General features: G+C 47.3%; 1 protein-coding gene across 1 annotated transcript; it reads right to left on the bottom strand.

The window, feature by feature from the left end:
• Positions 1-5,753: 5,753 nt before the first annotated feature.
• Positions 5,754-11,890, bottom strand: nat16 (N-acetyltransferase 16). Its single transcript, XM_030087986.1, has 5 exons — positions 11,832-11,890; positions 7,574-7,796; positions 7,022-7,246; positions 6,625-6,944; positions 5,754-6,025 (listed from the first exon to the last, which is right to left on the bottom strand). The coding sequence occupies exons 1-5, from the start codon at positions 11,888-11,890 to the stop codon at positions 5,797-5,799; spliced, it is 1,056 nt and encodes a 351-aa protein (XP_029943846.1). The 3' UTR covers positions 5,754-5,796.
• Between the last annotated feature and the right edge of the window lie 2,269 nt (positions 11,891-14,159).

The following is a 14,159-nucleotide window of genomic DNA, read 5'->3' as shown; positions in this document are numbered from 1 at the left end:
CTCCAAGTTTTAAATAACCGGTTATTATGTGTTCTGTTTTCAGAATGAAGAAATCAAATCAACCTGTTAAGAAAAAAACATTTGTGTCTGCTTCGACAAGAGAATAACAACCTGTAATAATCTGTACAGTCAGTTTTCTGTATGATTTCAGGCATTATAACACCTGTAAAGATTAGCATATTTTGAAATTTTAATTACGTCGTTGTCCACGTGAAGCCCAGTCTGATTTCATAGCAGACAATAAACTAAAATTCCCGAATGTGTTTTTTAGATGCAATAAAATCTTCACATTAACTGCACTTTTAACAAAATCTGTTCATAACATCACATCCGAAGAAAACTAAGCACAACGTGGCATTTTCCCGCTGCCGCCAGCAGAGGGCGCTGTGGCTCCTGGAGCCGTTCGGCTCGTCTCACCAGTAGCATGAAGAGCAGTACTGCAGGCTGGCCAGCAGAGGGCGACAGGGGACAACCCTCTCCTGCTGATGCTGTGCGACACTTGCAGGGTCAAAGCTTTGTATTTTGATTGATTTGAATATTTGTTTGTTTGTTCTTATTTATTTATTTATTTATTTATTTATTTATTTATTTATTTATTTATTTATTTATTTATTTAAGTTTTTATTTTCTTCTTAACTTGAGGGATTCTGTTTGATGGTTGATTTGTGACTCATACTGTTCATTGCTTTCATTATTTAGTCAGTATGTGTTGTTTTTTCCCCCCCCTATTTGTGATTACATTTCTTGGGGGAAACAAAACCCTAATAAACAAAGTTTGCCACAGCGCCCTCTACTGTCTGTGTGGGAGTATAGAACGTCAGCTGTTCAGTGAATGAGACGCACAGCTCCTAAAAGTGGCAGGGAGTTTTTATAAATAATCTGTGACAATCTGGATTGATTATTTTCTCTTTGTTCAGATTCACCACTTCTATTTTTACTTAAGTGTATAATTTTTGTGCTTGTGTACATTTTTAACACACGTGTATACAAACATGTGTATCTTCCCACCTCATCCCAACAAAAAGAGAATGACTGAACATGAAGGACACAACACGAGAGAAGACACACATTGTTACTTGTCTTTACTGAAAATACAACGAATGGAGCTTGGTTCATGTCCTCCGCGCTGGGTCGGGAGGTTCAGGACATCAGCGGAGATGAAGCGTCACTACAGATGAAGCACAGAGAGAGAATCCACGCACAGAGACGGGTCGCCGAGGGATGATCTTTGAAGTCTACGTTTCTATCAGCACAGCGGCTGGATCCAGGTTAGTCTTCAAGGTAACTAGTTACTACAGCCGAGGAAAGAGGACAAGGTAAAAGTATGAGGTCTCACAAAGTGGAATTACTCACTAAGAAAATAAAAGCCTATTTTAAAAAAAAAAAACTACCACAATAAATGCATGAGTAGCTCTGTATCTGTTGGTTTTAAGAAAACCTAAACCTGCGTCTTCAGCTCAAACTCGCTTCAAGACCTTCGTCTGTTCTGGAAAATAGAGTTCTATTTGAATGAACTGACACACACACACACACACACACACACACACACACACACACACACACACACTCAGCCGTGAAGGAGAAGATTGGTTTCCTCTGACGTGGATGCTACTTTACAGGAGACGGGAGCTTCTCTATTATTGCCAAAGACAACTAAAGTGCATGCTGCGTTACCCACGAGCCGGATGGCTTGAACAGTGATCAGAAAACACACACTACTCTCACACACGACACCCTGAAGACTGGCCGGGTGCGCAGCGCCAGGCGGCAGCACACTTCCCCGTCACCCACGAACACTCCAACTCTCCCTTCTGACACGTCGGGCTCCGGTTTTTTTGGGCTTTACTCAGAAAAAAATAGACGCACTTTTGGAAGGCCGGCGTCGGACTCGCCGCGGTCGCTGGCGTTTGGAAAGTTGAGCGGTTTCAAGCGGGACGTTTGGCACTTTCTGCTCTGAGCTTCCTCCCGGCGCCGCCGCTGTCGTCCGTCCGTCCGTCGGTCCGTCGGTCCGTCTGTCCGCGTTCAGTGAAAAAATACTGCTGCATAAAATCCCCTGACTACATCTGTACATCTGTTCACTATTTACTGTATTCACAAGAGTGAGGTGAGAGCAGGGATCCGGGTCTGAGGCCGGGGATCCGGGTCTGAGACCGGGGATCTGGGTCTGAGACCGGGGATCTGGGTCTGAGACCGGGGATCCAGGTCTGAGACCGTCACCGGAACATCAAACTAACGGTTTGGCTGAATATGATCAATACTGAAGACTGACTGTCGAACTGAAGACTTCCTCACAGGATGAATAAGGACTGTTGATCAGTGGCTGTACTGACTGATGTTGGAAATCGATTGAAGGAAACTTTTAAAAAGCTGTTAAAATGTGTGAAATCAGACAAACTGAACCGTCCTGATAGATCACGCTCTAACTCTAACTCTGATTCTGGGACTGACTGCTTACTGAAACAGAAAATAGAATCGTCTTTTGGTAACGACGCTGGTTCTAGATGTGTGTGTAAAGCCGTCAGACGGGTGAACCCCCGTTTCTCACTGATGTGCCGAGTCTGCCGAGGTCTACGGATCACCACGGATCGCCACGAGTCACCAGGGATCTTCATGGATCGCCAGGAATCGACATGGATTGCCGCATATCGCCTCGATTTGCCACGGATCGCCACAGGTTGCTCGGAATCTTCTTGGATCACCGTGGATCGTCAAGATTTGGAACGATTCGCCATGGATCGCCACGATTCAAAAAGGATTGCCACGAATCATCACGGGTCGCTAGGAATCTTCATGGATAGCCAGGAATCGCCATGGATTGCCACAGATCACCACGGCTCACCGTGGGTTACTAGGAATCTTAATAGATCATCATGGATCGCCACGGATCAACACAAAATGGGTCACCATGGATTGCCACAGATCGCTGTGGTTCCCCAGGGATCACCGCCGACAGCCAGACACCATGGTACCCGTGGCAGCCTGACTCGGCATACGATGAGCGTCCGGTCAGGTGAAACCACCGTGGAGGCGGTAGACTACGTAGAGACGGCGTTCTGTCCTCCTACGGTTCGGTCTGATCTCGGTTACGTCTCTCACGGTGGCGGACAGACGGCGGATTGATCTCTTAACGAAATCCGGTTGACGCTCACACGGAAGCGGTTTCTTCCTTCCCAGAATGACTCCAGCAGGCTTCACGAACGTTTCAAACGGGTTTAAAAGGAAATCCATTGAAAAGGTACGGCGCCAGTGACGGATCCTGTCTGGGCCGGGCCGACCGCCACCGGCGGACTTCACAGCATTAAAATAGGACCAGCAGGCTTCACCGCTCCACTGACTCACGGCTGTTCTCACTCAATGTACAGTATTTACATGTACTTTATATTACTGTGAAAAAATACAACAAAAATATATTTCTAGCTTTGATTTGTCCTGGATTCTGCCTTCAGACTCAAAAGACTGGTTGTGCTGGGTGAAATCGAGAGGTTCCCGTGTTGACGGGCTGGAGGCGGATAGCAGCTGTTATCTGTGCAGATCTCCAAATAGCGAGCCAGAGCGGGCGGCAGGGACCGGTCAGGACGGCCGGGGCGCCAGACGCCACTGACCTGCTCACGTCCCGGAGCGCTACAGCAGGGCTGTCAAAAGATTTATTTATTTTCAGCAGGATTAATGGCACAGTCAGGATTAGATTCGTCTTTTGATGCTTGAAAATGCGGTAATATTGAAGTTCAAATCTGTCTCCAGAGTTTCAGATCAGCTGCTTGCTATTATTTTAAGTTAGGGTCAGTCTGATTGTTTTGCTGATGGTTCGATTATTTAATTTCGAAGAAGCACCAGATTATGTTAAATCACTTTAGTCCTCTTAGAACGGGTCCCGGTTTCATCACTGTTGGAACTTTTCTTGAAGATGGATTTATGAAGTAGACCAATGGGTCTACATGGAACTTTATTTTGAAAGAAAATCTAAAAGGTCAAAAAGGAAATTATTTCTTTGTGCTCGTTTGATTCCCAATAAAGACACTTTGTTAAGAAATGCTTTGCCTTGAAATGCAAAATAATACAATTTTAAACATAAAATGGGATTATTCCCATCAGTTGATCACAATTAAAAACAATTCTTTTGACAGCCCGACATAAACCCTAATTCATAATTCATGTCACCACAACCTGGAGGATGAATCTGAAATGCTCTTATTAGCAGGTTGTAGGCGTGACTGACTGACTTATCTGAATTAATCACCGCTCTGGGGCCACATGTGGCTCTTTAGCCTCTCTTCAGTGGAGCAGGACCAGGACCAGGACCAGGACCAGGACCTGAAGGTGGTCCGAAGGCCCGTAACGACTGAACGCTCTACTGACATAACTCTAGATCTGAGTGTGTTTCCATCAGACTCTGCTTCACGACAGGGAACGAAGAACTTCCCCGCTGCTGTTTCCAGCGGTGCATAAAAACACGTAACGTTGATTCAAACACTCAACATTCACTCACTTCCTGCCTCCCTCAACCCCCCCAGCGAAGTCCTCCCTTCAGCGTTAGCTTTAGCAGTTTATGCTAGAAAACTACAGTTAGGCCTGCGTTTCTCCCTACGTCTTAAGAAGTTAATCGTTTTATTGCAGCATTTCAGTGAAAGTATTAAATTAGTAAGACATATATTTGTACAAGTCAAATATTTTAAATGAAAAAACAAAACAAAACAAAACAAAACAATGAAAATAAAAAGACAAAAGTTAAGACTGGACCATGAAGGAGGAGGAGTCCTCAGGCGTTTAGCGTCTGCAGGACCGTCATGTCAGTGTGTCTGCAGATTATCTGCTGAATTGATCCCGGAGCTAAAAAGACAAAAAGACGTCGATCTGCAAAATAACATCTCTGCAAATTTGATCCTTTTGTTCGAATGTAGACACAAACTGTTCCAGTGGTTTGAATAAAGTGCCTTTAGAGTTGTGCAGATTTAGTGACCCAACTCAGCCTTTGTACATAATTAGAAGTTCCATATTTACAGAAAGAAGAGAACTAACTGAAAGAGTTTGAGATGCCCCAGAGGTAGGTACATCTTTTTTTTTTCAACCAAGAGCATTTGCATGGTTTATGTTGGATTTATCACTGTCGCCAGTGTGAGGAAGCTTCCCCATCCTTCCTGGCTCCTGTCGGAAATGCAGAGCATGGACGTAGAACCACAGGCACCCGGAGAGTCGGGTGGAGGTGAGCGGACGACGCTTCACCGCCGGGTCCATTTTCTGAGGAAGGTTAAAGAAAATCTGAGCCGAATCCTCCTTTCTCTCCACACAACTAAGAGTCTGTGCAGCCGGCCTGAACTGGGGCCAAGAGAAAGAGCACTGTTCAGTGGAAGAGCAATTTATCTCTTCTGGGAAATCATGCACTGCAAAACGTCTAATTAATTTTCCTGACTTTTTTACAGTGCTGACTCAGCTCTTTAGAGTTTTCTGATTCCCTGAAAATGACTCGAGGGTTCAATCATCATCTGTGACCAAACCAAACAAACCCAAGAGGCGACCTTCCTCCATCTTGGTTTAAACCACTTTTCACATCAAGTCATTTAGAGGATTGAGATGTTTGTGTAGCTGCCCAGGCTGAATCCCTGTGATTGTACGTCCATGCTGTGTATTGGTTTGTGTGTTTTGTTTCGCCACACTACATTAGTTTCCTGCTCCTCAGCTCAGAGGGTTTCTTTGTTTTCTTTTGTCTGTTGTATGAAATTTGAAATCGTGTCCGTTCTTTACTCTTGGTTCCTTCCTTGCACCTTCGCCTCGCGCCCCTCGCCGCCCCGACCCCGGCCACTAGGCGACGTCCGACTCCACCACGCACTGCTCGGTGTACTCCTTCACCAGCTCCACGCCCAGCACGCCCTGGCAGAACTCGGCCATGGGCTTCCAGAGCGGCGGGTCCAGGAACATCTGGCACATCACGTGACCCTGCAGCGCCGCGGTGTGGCGACGCAGGTGGCTCAGGAACTGCTGGCGGACCAGGCCCAGGTCTTTACCGAACATGTCGATGTTCAGGTAGTACCTGGATCAAACACACAGGAAGTCTGGTTATTCTGAGTCCGCTTCAGTCCAACATCCTGGATGAAGATGATTTTTTACAGCTTGTGATTCTTGGTCAAAGATAAATAACCTGAACAGCCCCGATAACGGGGGAAGAAAAGCACTTCTACGCTTCACTTTTGGCTTTCAAACTCAATAAAATGACCAATAATGCAATTAATGAATAAAGTCGAACACTGAATGGAGGATCTCACCCTCTGAGGCTTCACCTCAGAGAGAGCCTCAAGAATTCCTTCTGCCTCATTTCTCCCCCATATGAGGGTCCTGATGCCAAGGTTGCTAGGCAACAGATGCTTTGCAATGCAATCCCCTATAGACGGTCTCGTTTCAGCCCCCCCCCCTCTGAACTACCCCGTCTGAGGAGACTTTGTTCTTCAGCTGCTGAAAGAGGACACTCGGAGGAAGACGCTTCCTCTGTAGAGAACTGCCAAATCGGCACATGAACGGACAGGAGCTGGGAACAAGCTTTTGTGTTCCCGAGCGGTCAAATCATTTGGCGTTATGAATGACTGTATTGAAAGACCGCTCGGCCTCATGAATAATTGAAGAGCGAAGCCTCACCAGTCGTCTCCGATGGGCACCCTGAAGGGGAAGGTGCAGAGGCTGGCCACGGTGGGACGGGCCTCGTCGTCCACCAGCCAGTCGATGTCCTTCTTCAGCAGGATGGCCATGTTGCTGAGGGAAGGCTTGAAAGGCTGCCAGTCCTGAATGATGGTGGCGTTGGGAAGGACGCCCCGCATCAGGTCGGTGGTCAGGTACAGCCGGTGGATGGCGGGGTGATCCAGATGCACGGGGGAGCGGTTGGAGACCGGGAAGGAGGGCTGGAGCTCGGACAGGCGCAGTTTGACGTCTTCGGCCCTGAAGCGCACCAGCAGGATGCCCTGAAGACACCGAGCTCGCTGTGAGAACCCGTCGACACCGTGACCACCGAAGACAAACACCCAGAAACCCTGGCTACCTGCTTGGTTATGATGCGGTACTTCTGGAAATCCTTGGGTCCCAGCTGATCGTCGCGGGTCAGCCGGGTCACCTTCACCTCCGGGTACTTGGACTTCACCAGCTCGGAGCAGAAGCGGAGCAGGACGCCCGCCACGCCCTTGCCCCGCTCCTGAGGAGCCACCCGAAGGCCCTCCACCAGCATCGTCTCCCCGTCGTCGATCACACACACCGACTCCAGGGCGATCTGGCAGGGACGCCGGCAAAAGACTCTGGATCAGGAAAACCTGAAAGACGCTCTCTTTCACAGCACCAGCCAACTGAGCACTTCTCTTCTCGACAATCTAAGGAAAAGAAATGGGGCAACGCCCCTGACCCCCTATCATCCCCATGCTGAGGCATGGTGGAGGCAGCATCATCAGTTAGAGTTGCTAAAAAAAAACAACCCAAGCATATCTGCACTTCTTATTGTCCTCTATAGTTCCTACGGTTGTGTCTTAGACGCAGACTTTCAGAAGACGGTTTGAGTTATTGGGTGTGATTGGAATAAATCGCCCCCGCAGAGGGAACTCACCACTTTGCCCTGCTTGCGAGCCAGAATGACTGTGCGGTTGGTCTCCTGCAGCCAGCTGGTGTACCGAGTTGGAAGGTAGTCAAGGCCTCCGTAGATGTCCTGGCTCATGGCCATGATTTCATCAAAGTCCTCCTCGGTGGCCACAGAGAACTGGAGGCCTGCCTGGGACAGGGCCTCCGGGAGCTGGGGCATCGTCAGGCTGGTGTCGATCTTCATCTTCAAACTGACGAGATAGAGAGCGGAGGAGGTGTTACAGCGGAGTGTATAAAGTCAACCCTGCCAAAAAAACCCAGTCCGTCCCGTCACATTGTGAAGAGAGAGAACGCAGCGAGCCGCTGGCCAGAACCAAGACTCATCAAGACTCAGTCCAAACCTGAAAGAAAACACAGCGTTCCCCCGACGTCACTGCAGGGTGAGGGGGAACCGAACACTCAGGGGGAAAATGGACAAAAAAAAAAGAAAGATGGACGCAAACAAATCAAAGCAACCAATGACATGTGAGCCGGGTTTAATAGTGTTTGAGTCAGACAGATGGGAAGATGGAAAAACAAAAGAAGAATAACAACAGGCCCAGGAAGTGAAAGACTGGCACCCATTCTGATCCCCGGGCCTTTTCCAATAAGTCCTGTAAATCCACACCCTCACCCCCCTAATCCAGACACTAATACCCTCCGATGCCCACTCCACATCGCAAACACGCTGCGTGGCCGGAGGATTCAGGGAGCGGCCGGCTCGTGTTTTCCGACGCCTGTGATTCACTTTGGGCCGTGGCGGCGAGCGATCGCGCAGATTGGATGTGGGTCATTGGAGCGGGAGCAGAAAATTCCATTACTGTCCAGGTCACTGCAGAGCTGCTGCAGCCTATTAAAGAGCGGCGGCGGAACAGTCCGGAACAACGCCGGCATCACCCGCAGTACCAGGTGTTCCGGTCTGCAGGCAAGGAAACGAAAAAAAAAAAAAAAAACAGCGGCTTGCTCGGAGGCGGGTTTTCCATTTAATTGGCTCAGGATACAGTGGTGCAGTACAAATCAAACAAAACCCAGAAACCAAGGTCCGCAGAGGAAAACATGCAGCCAAACAAGAAGCATACAGAAAAAAATGGTACATGATAAGATACAAAAAAAAAAAAAAAAAACTATTTATACTGTCTGGCTCCATTCCTTCATTTACAAAAACCTTTCAGTGTTTCAAGTTATGAGACTCTGTCAATTTGGGATACAAACATCATTCAAGGCAGAATCTCTGCTTTGTCTGATGAGAAAACAAAGACATGAGATTACTTTGTGGCACTGGAGGAATGTGTTCTCATCAGTGTGTCTCTAGCTTCGCTCGTCTTCTCACTGAGCGTCTGGATTTTGGAGGGACTCAAGCGCCGTCCTGAAAGTTCTCCAAAGACACTTCAGCTCCATAGAATCACCTCCGACTCCGCACTTCAGTCTCTGAATAACAAATATCTGAATAATCCCAACAGAACCATACTAAACAGGGCCCAGTGCACGCATGACCTCATTAAACACTAAATCAACAGTAAATCAGGAACTTAATGAGTCGAACTGTCTCAGTGGTTGGCTGGAATGGACAACAAATTCCTGTTTACCTAGTAATGGTATCAAATAAACTCCAGAATAAAGCATCCATAAAACTCTAGAATGGGAATCCAGAAAATTCTAAGATAAATCCAGTATATGTATTTAAAAGAACCCATAATGAATCTAGAAAACTTCAGAATAAGTCCAGAAACCTTCAGAATAAACCTGGAAAACTCCAGAATAAATCCAGAAAACTCTACATTAATTTAACAAAACTTCAGAATGAATCCAGTGAACTCCACGTTTGACAAACTCCAGAATAAATCCAGAAACATCGGACTGAAAAACTGAAAGCTCCAGCTTCAATCTGGAAAACTGCAGAATAAATCCACTAAACCTCAGATTAATTCCAGTCTGTATCCAGAAAACTCAGCGTCTTTGAGCTCCGCCTCCAGAGAGGAACTGTCCACACCACAGTGACGGGGGACGCGTCTCACGTCTCATCTCGCAGGGACACCCAGCACTTCCTGAAAGTCGAAGCCCCACTGAAGACATAGAAGACATTGAGACTCTTTTTCGTGGCAGCAGGGCCCTTTAAAGGATGGAGTCCAGCCTCAGTACAGGTTTGGTGGGTCTGGATCGAGACGCCAAAGGACAGGTCCTGGACTGCTCAGGTCACTGGACTCTGAGTCTTTGGATAGGTTTTTTGTTTGATGCTGTCTGCTGTCCTCAGGACTCGGGACCAGAGTCAGTATTAAGCCTTTAATGCACGTGTCAAACTCTGGTCCTGGAAGGTCTTCATCCTGGAGGGTCTCTGTCAGGGTCTGTGTCCTAGTGAGTCTCTGTCCTAGAAGGTCTTCATCCTGGAGAATCTCTGTCCTGAGAGCTCTACGTTAGGAGTCTCTGTCCTCAAGGCATCCTGGAGAGTCTTTGTCCATGAAGGTCTTCATCCTGGAGGGTCTCTGTCAGGGTCTATGTCCTAGTGAGTCTCTGTCCTTGAAGGTCCACATCCTGAGGGGTCTCTGTCAGGGTCTATGTCCTAGTGAGTCTCTGTCCTAGAAGGTCTACATCCTGGGGGGTCTCTGTCATTGAGGGTCTCTGTTCAGGACAGCCTCTGTCCTGGAAGTCTATGTTCTAGAGAGTCTTGTCCTGGAAGGTCAACGTCCTAGAGGGTCTCTGTTCAGGAAGGTCTTCATCTTGGAGGGTCTCTGTAATGAAAGGTCTACGTTAGGAGTCTCTGGCCTCAAGGGTCTACATCCTGTAGAGTCTTTGTCCTTGAAGGTCTACATCCTGGAGGGTCTCTGTCATTGAGGGTCTCTGTTCAGGACAGTCTCTGTCCAGGAAGGTCTCAGCCCTGGATGGTCTCTCCCAGCTGAAACACACTTCATTGGGCCTTTTCTCAAGCTTGATGAAGACATAGTCTGAAGCAGGGAGACGTGGGGGACATTCAGGACAGAGACCCTCCAGGACACGGCGCTGTGTTTCGGTCTTCGTCTGCTCGCTGACTCGCGGCGGCGGCAATAAAGCGTCCGGTCTTCACGAGGCCGGAGGGCAGCCGGCGGCTCGCTCCCATTGGTCGAACCCCTGGTCTGAACGGACCCACGCAGAAATGCCAGAGATTTGCCAGGAATCAATCAGTGGAGCATGTGAGCCGTACGGGCATCTGCAGTGAAAACACTGTCTGGTCACTGCACACACACACACACACACACACACACACACACACACACCACACACACACACACACTGGACGCTGGTATTTTTCCATCAAGCTTTGATGCTGTGAGACGAGTCGACGGGAGTGATGCTGATCTGTCTCTGCTCCTCCTCCTCACACACTCATCGATGAGCTCCCGTCGCTTCATTCCCCGGCGCTGCCCGGCCGGCCCCCCGCGCTCCAGACATCAAGGAATTTGGCAGAAAAATTCAGAGAAACTCTCGTCAGATAAACAGCAGTGAGCAGATGGCGGCTTGCTCGGTCCGAGTGGAGAGGAGACGGCGAGGAACGGAATATGAATGAATAACAAATCATCTTCAGCGCTTCCAGATCTTCAGGTCAAACATGTCGCAGTGCAAAGCAAGCGAGGCCTTTCCATCAGACTGGGAGGAAAACCCCAAGATGCATCGGTTTGTTTGTCACAACAGCAGCCCGAGCTCGGCAGTCCACTGACAGGCCAATCCACCTTCATCATCATCGCAATCAGAGGATGAAGAGCAGCTGATCAGACGGACGGACGGACAGACAGACAGACAAATGGACAGACAGAAAGAAATCTAATAACACTCTAAAACAAAAAAACAAAATGAACCAGACACTTGAATTTTCACTTTGCAGATTAAGATCATCCATGAAAAACAAAAAGCATCAGTGAATTTCAACATTCCCGAATAAACCTGTTCTCACTGCTGAAATATCACACTCTCATTTCAAACCATTTCGGGGCTTAAAACAACAGAAGCGACGAGTCCTCGGATTGGAAAACGTCTCATTCAGAAGTGCAGCAGACCTGGAGTGTGTACTTCAGACCGTTAACATCAATACATCGTGTTGAAAGCCAAACGTGGCACAGATTGCATGACCAATGTTTGTCTCTGCCGAAAGAACCAAATTCGATTTGCTGCCACCTGTTCCTTTTTGGCTTTCCACACCGAAACAAGACTTGACAGGACCATCGCACTGAGAAACGTCTCTTCAGCACCTGAATAGTACAAAACTCAGAGGAACACACCATGTCTGTGGTAGATTATCCTGTTGGTCAAGTGATGAGAACATGGACACCAAAATCATTCATGTCTCCCGGGTAGATCCTGGGCTCCGGGGCTTCATGCCAGTAGGCTCCATGTGGACGCAAACACATTAGCATATCGCTCTGTTGCGCGATACCAGGCTCCATTTTTCCCTCGTAGCCCCGCCTATACGTGAAACAAACCATTGACACACAGGCACCAGAAAATGATTAGTTGGGTAAATCTGTCCGGCATCACTCTGTGCTTGTTGTGTACATTTAAATGTTTTTTACCAGAATTCACAAGCCGCTGTGGCTTCATGGCAGTAATATCAGTCAAACAGCTTAAAAGTGAGTCATACAGTCTCTCATAAGGTGGATTTTCCATCACAAAATGATTAAAATTACCAGTGAATATGCAGAAATGACACATGGTGAGCACCTCGGTGTGGCTCGAAGCCAACGCTGCCATCTGTTCAGCAGCGCCACATATATTTCTGATGTGGCTTTAAATAAAACAGAAAGAAAATCTTGCATTATGCAGCGGATGGCTCCATATCCAGACATTTGTCTCCTAAAGATTCCAACCCCAGCCTATTAAAGCTTTTGAAATAATAATATAATGAAATAAAGTTTCTACATGAATTGACTTGAAGCTCCAAGCTCAGGAAGACACTCTGTCCCTTCTCAAAGACGGCGTCCGCGTTTGCGGACCAGTCCAGTGTCTGGTCCAGAACCACTGTACAGTTTCCCCGGCCTCTACTTGGTTCAGCACGGACTGCGTCCTCCTCCCCGGTGGGATCCTGGTGGGATCTAGTGAAGAGGATCTAGTTCCTGACTGAACCGTAGTCTTATGAGACGCAGTCGCTCCAAGGTCTCCAGGATGGACAACGTTAGATCCACATCTGGACCGGATGTCTTGTTTTCGGTAAAGATACAAGACAAGATGTTTGAGGGGTGGAGGACCCCGTCAGTCTGCATCCTGGGTTTGGCAGCTCCTCTTATGAAACCGGTGATTTGACTCTTCAACTCTTCTTCGTCTCGTTCTGCGTCAGATTCTCTCCACGTTGTTGTTCTTGTCCTCCTCCAGCCGTTCTCCACCCGAGCCTCTCCTCGACTCACTTTGACAACTCTCTCAGCTCTGAAAGGATTACTGAAATACTGAATTTAAATAGGAAATCCATCATTTTTACATTGTAAGTTTTCTATTAATTTGCATAATTTCACATGTTTTCAAACATGTTTTATTGAAAATGTGTATTTGTGATTTGCCCTCACGTACCACGAGAGGGAGCTCATGGTGTCGCGGCTCTGTGGTTAATGTTGAACCAATGATCATTATGTAAACAGGACCTGAAGCATTTTTCACAGTGAAGCTTGGGAAATTTTAATGTATACTTTCAAAATCAAGCTTTTATTCTCTTGTCGCAGTGTTTTGGTGTTTCCAATCAACCAAACTTGAAGCCACGGCGCTGTGCAGTGAATGTAAATCCCATTTATACATCAATGAAAGTGACCTTAATCTACCATTTAAAAATCCATGCATCCTGTGTTGAGAAGGTCAATACTGGGTGTCCGTGTGCACAACTGTCTAATAGGTTAAACAGAGAACCAATGCCGCTGGGACACTGATCTAACAAGAAAATACAGGAGCATCTCAGAAAGCTAAACCCAAAAATTATACAGCTTCATCAAAGATAGACTAAATATCTTATTATATCTGATCATTTGGTTGATCTAGATAATCAGGGAAAACCACTGCTGATTATTCATTTTCCACTGATTTACCTCGACAATCAGATTTATTTTTGTCCTGTGACTTGTTCCTTTTTCAGATTTCATTATTTGTGTTTATGTGAACTGTTCCATTGATTCTGAAGGTTCAATTAAATTATGTCGTCTTGTGTCAGAATCAGTTTCTCACAGCAGAATTCACCCAGCGGTGGACTGTTCGCCCGTTAATGTAGAATACGGACTCTTGATCAGACCGTCAGGAGACAGTCAGTTTAATCCCATGATGATTAGGTGTTGTAGCATTAGAGTGCTACCTTTCACCACATTCCAGAGGCAGGACTGTTCGTCCGTCGTCCTGGTTACCAGTACTGCTGTGAACTGACAGGACGGACGTCTTTCACCTGGTTTTCTCCCCAGGCGCTGAATGAATACAGCATAATGTTGATCCTCGGTCCTGACCACAGGAAACGCTCAAGTAATCCAGCTGTTCAGCAGCAGGAACGACAGTAAAGACCAGCAGGGAGCAAGGCATTGCTACCCATCGTCCTTCTATCCATCGTCCATCCATCATCCATCTATCATCCATTCATGCATCCG

This window comes from Salarias fasciatus, chromosome 3 (assembly GCF_902148845.1).
Source record: "Salarias fasciatus chromosome 3, fSalaFa1.1, whole genome shotgun sequence".
Taxonomy (NCBI): Eukaryota; Metazoa; Chordata; class Actinopteri; order Blenniiformes; family Blenniidae; genus Salarias; species Salarias fasciatus.
The sequence above is the reverse complement of the archived record's forward strand: the minus strand, read 5'-3'. Positions and strand labels throughout refer to the sequence as shown.

Excerpts from the sequence above, each read along its gene's own strand:
- nat16 (XM_030087986.1), bottom strand. The coding sequence starts at position 11,890 with ATGATTTTGGTGTCCATGTTCTCATCACTTGACCAACAGGATAATCTA. Across the intron at positions 7,797-11,831 it reads GATAATCTACCACAGACATG|TTTGAAGATGAAGATCGACA; the intron begins GTGTGTTCCTCT and ends CTATCTCGTCAG. Across the intron at positions 6,945-7,021 it reads ACCGCATCATAACCAAGCAG|GGCATCCTGCTGGTGCGCTT; the intron begins GTAGCCAGGGTT and ends CGGTGTCTTCAG.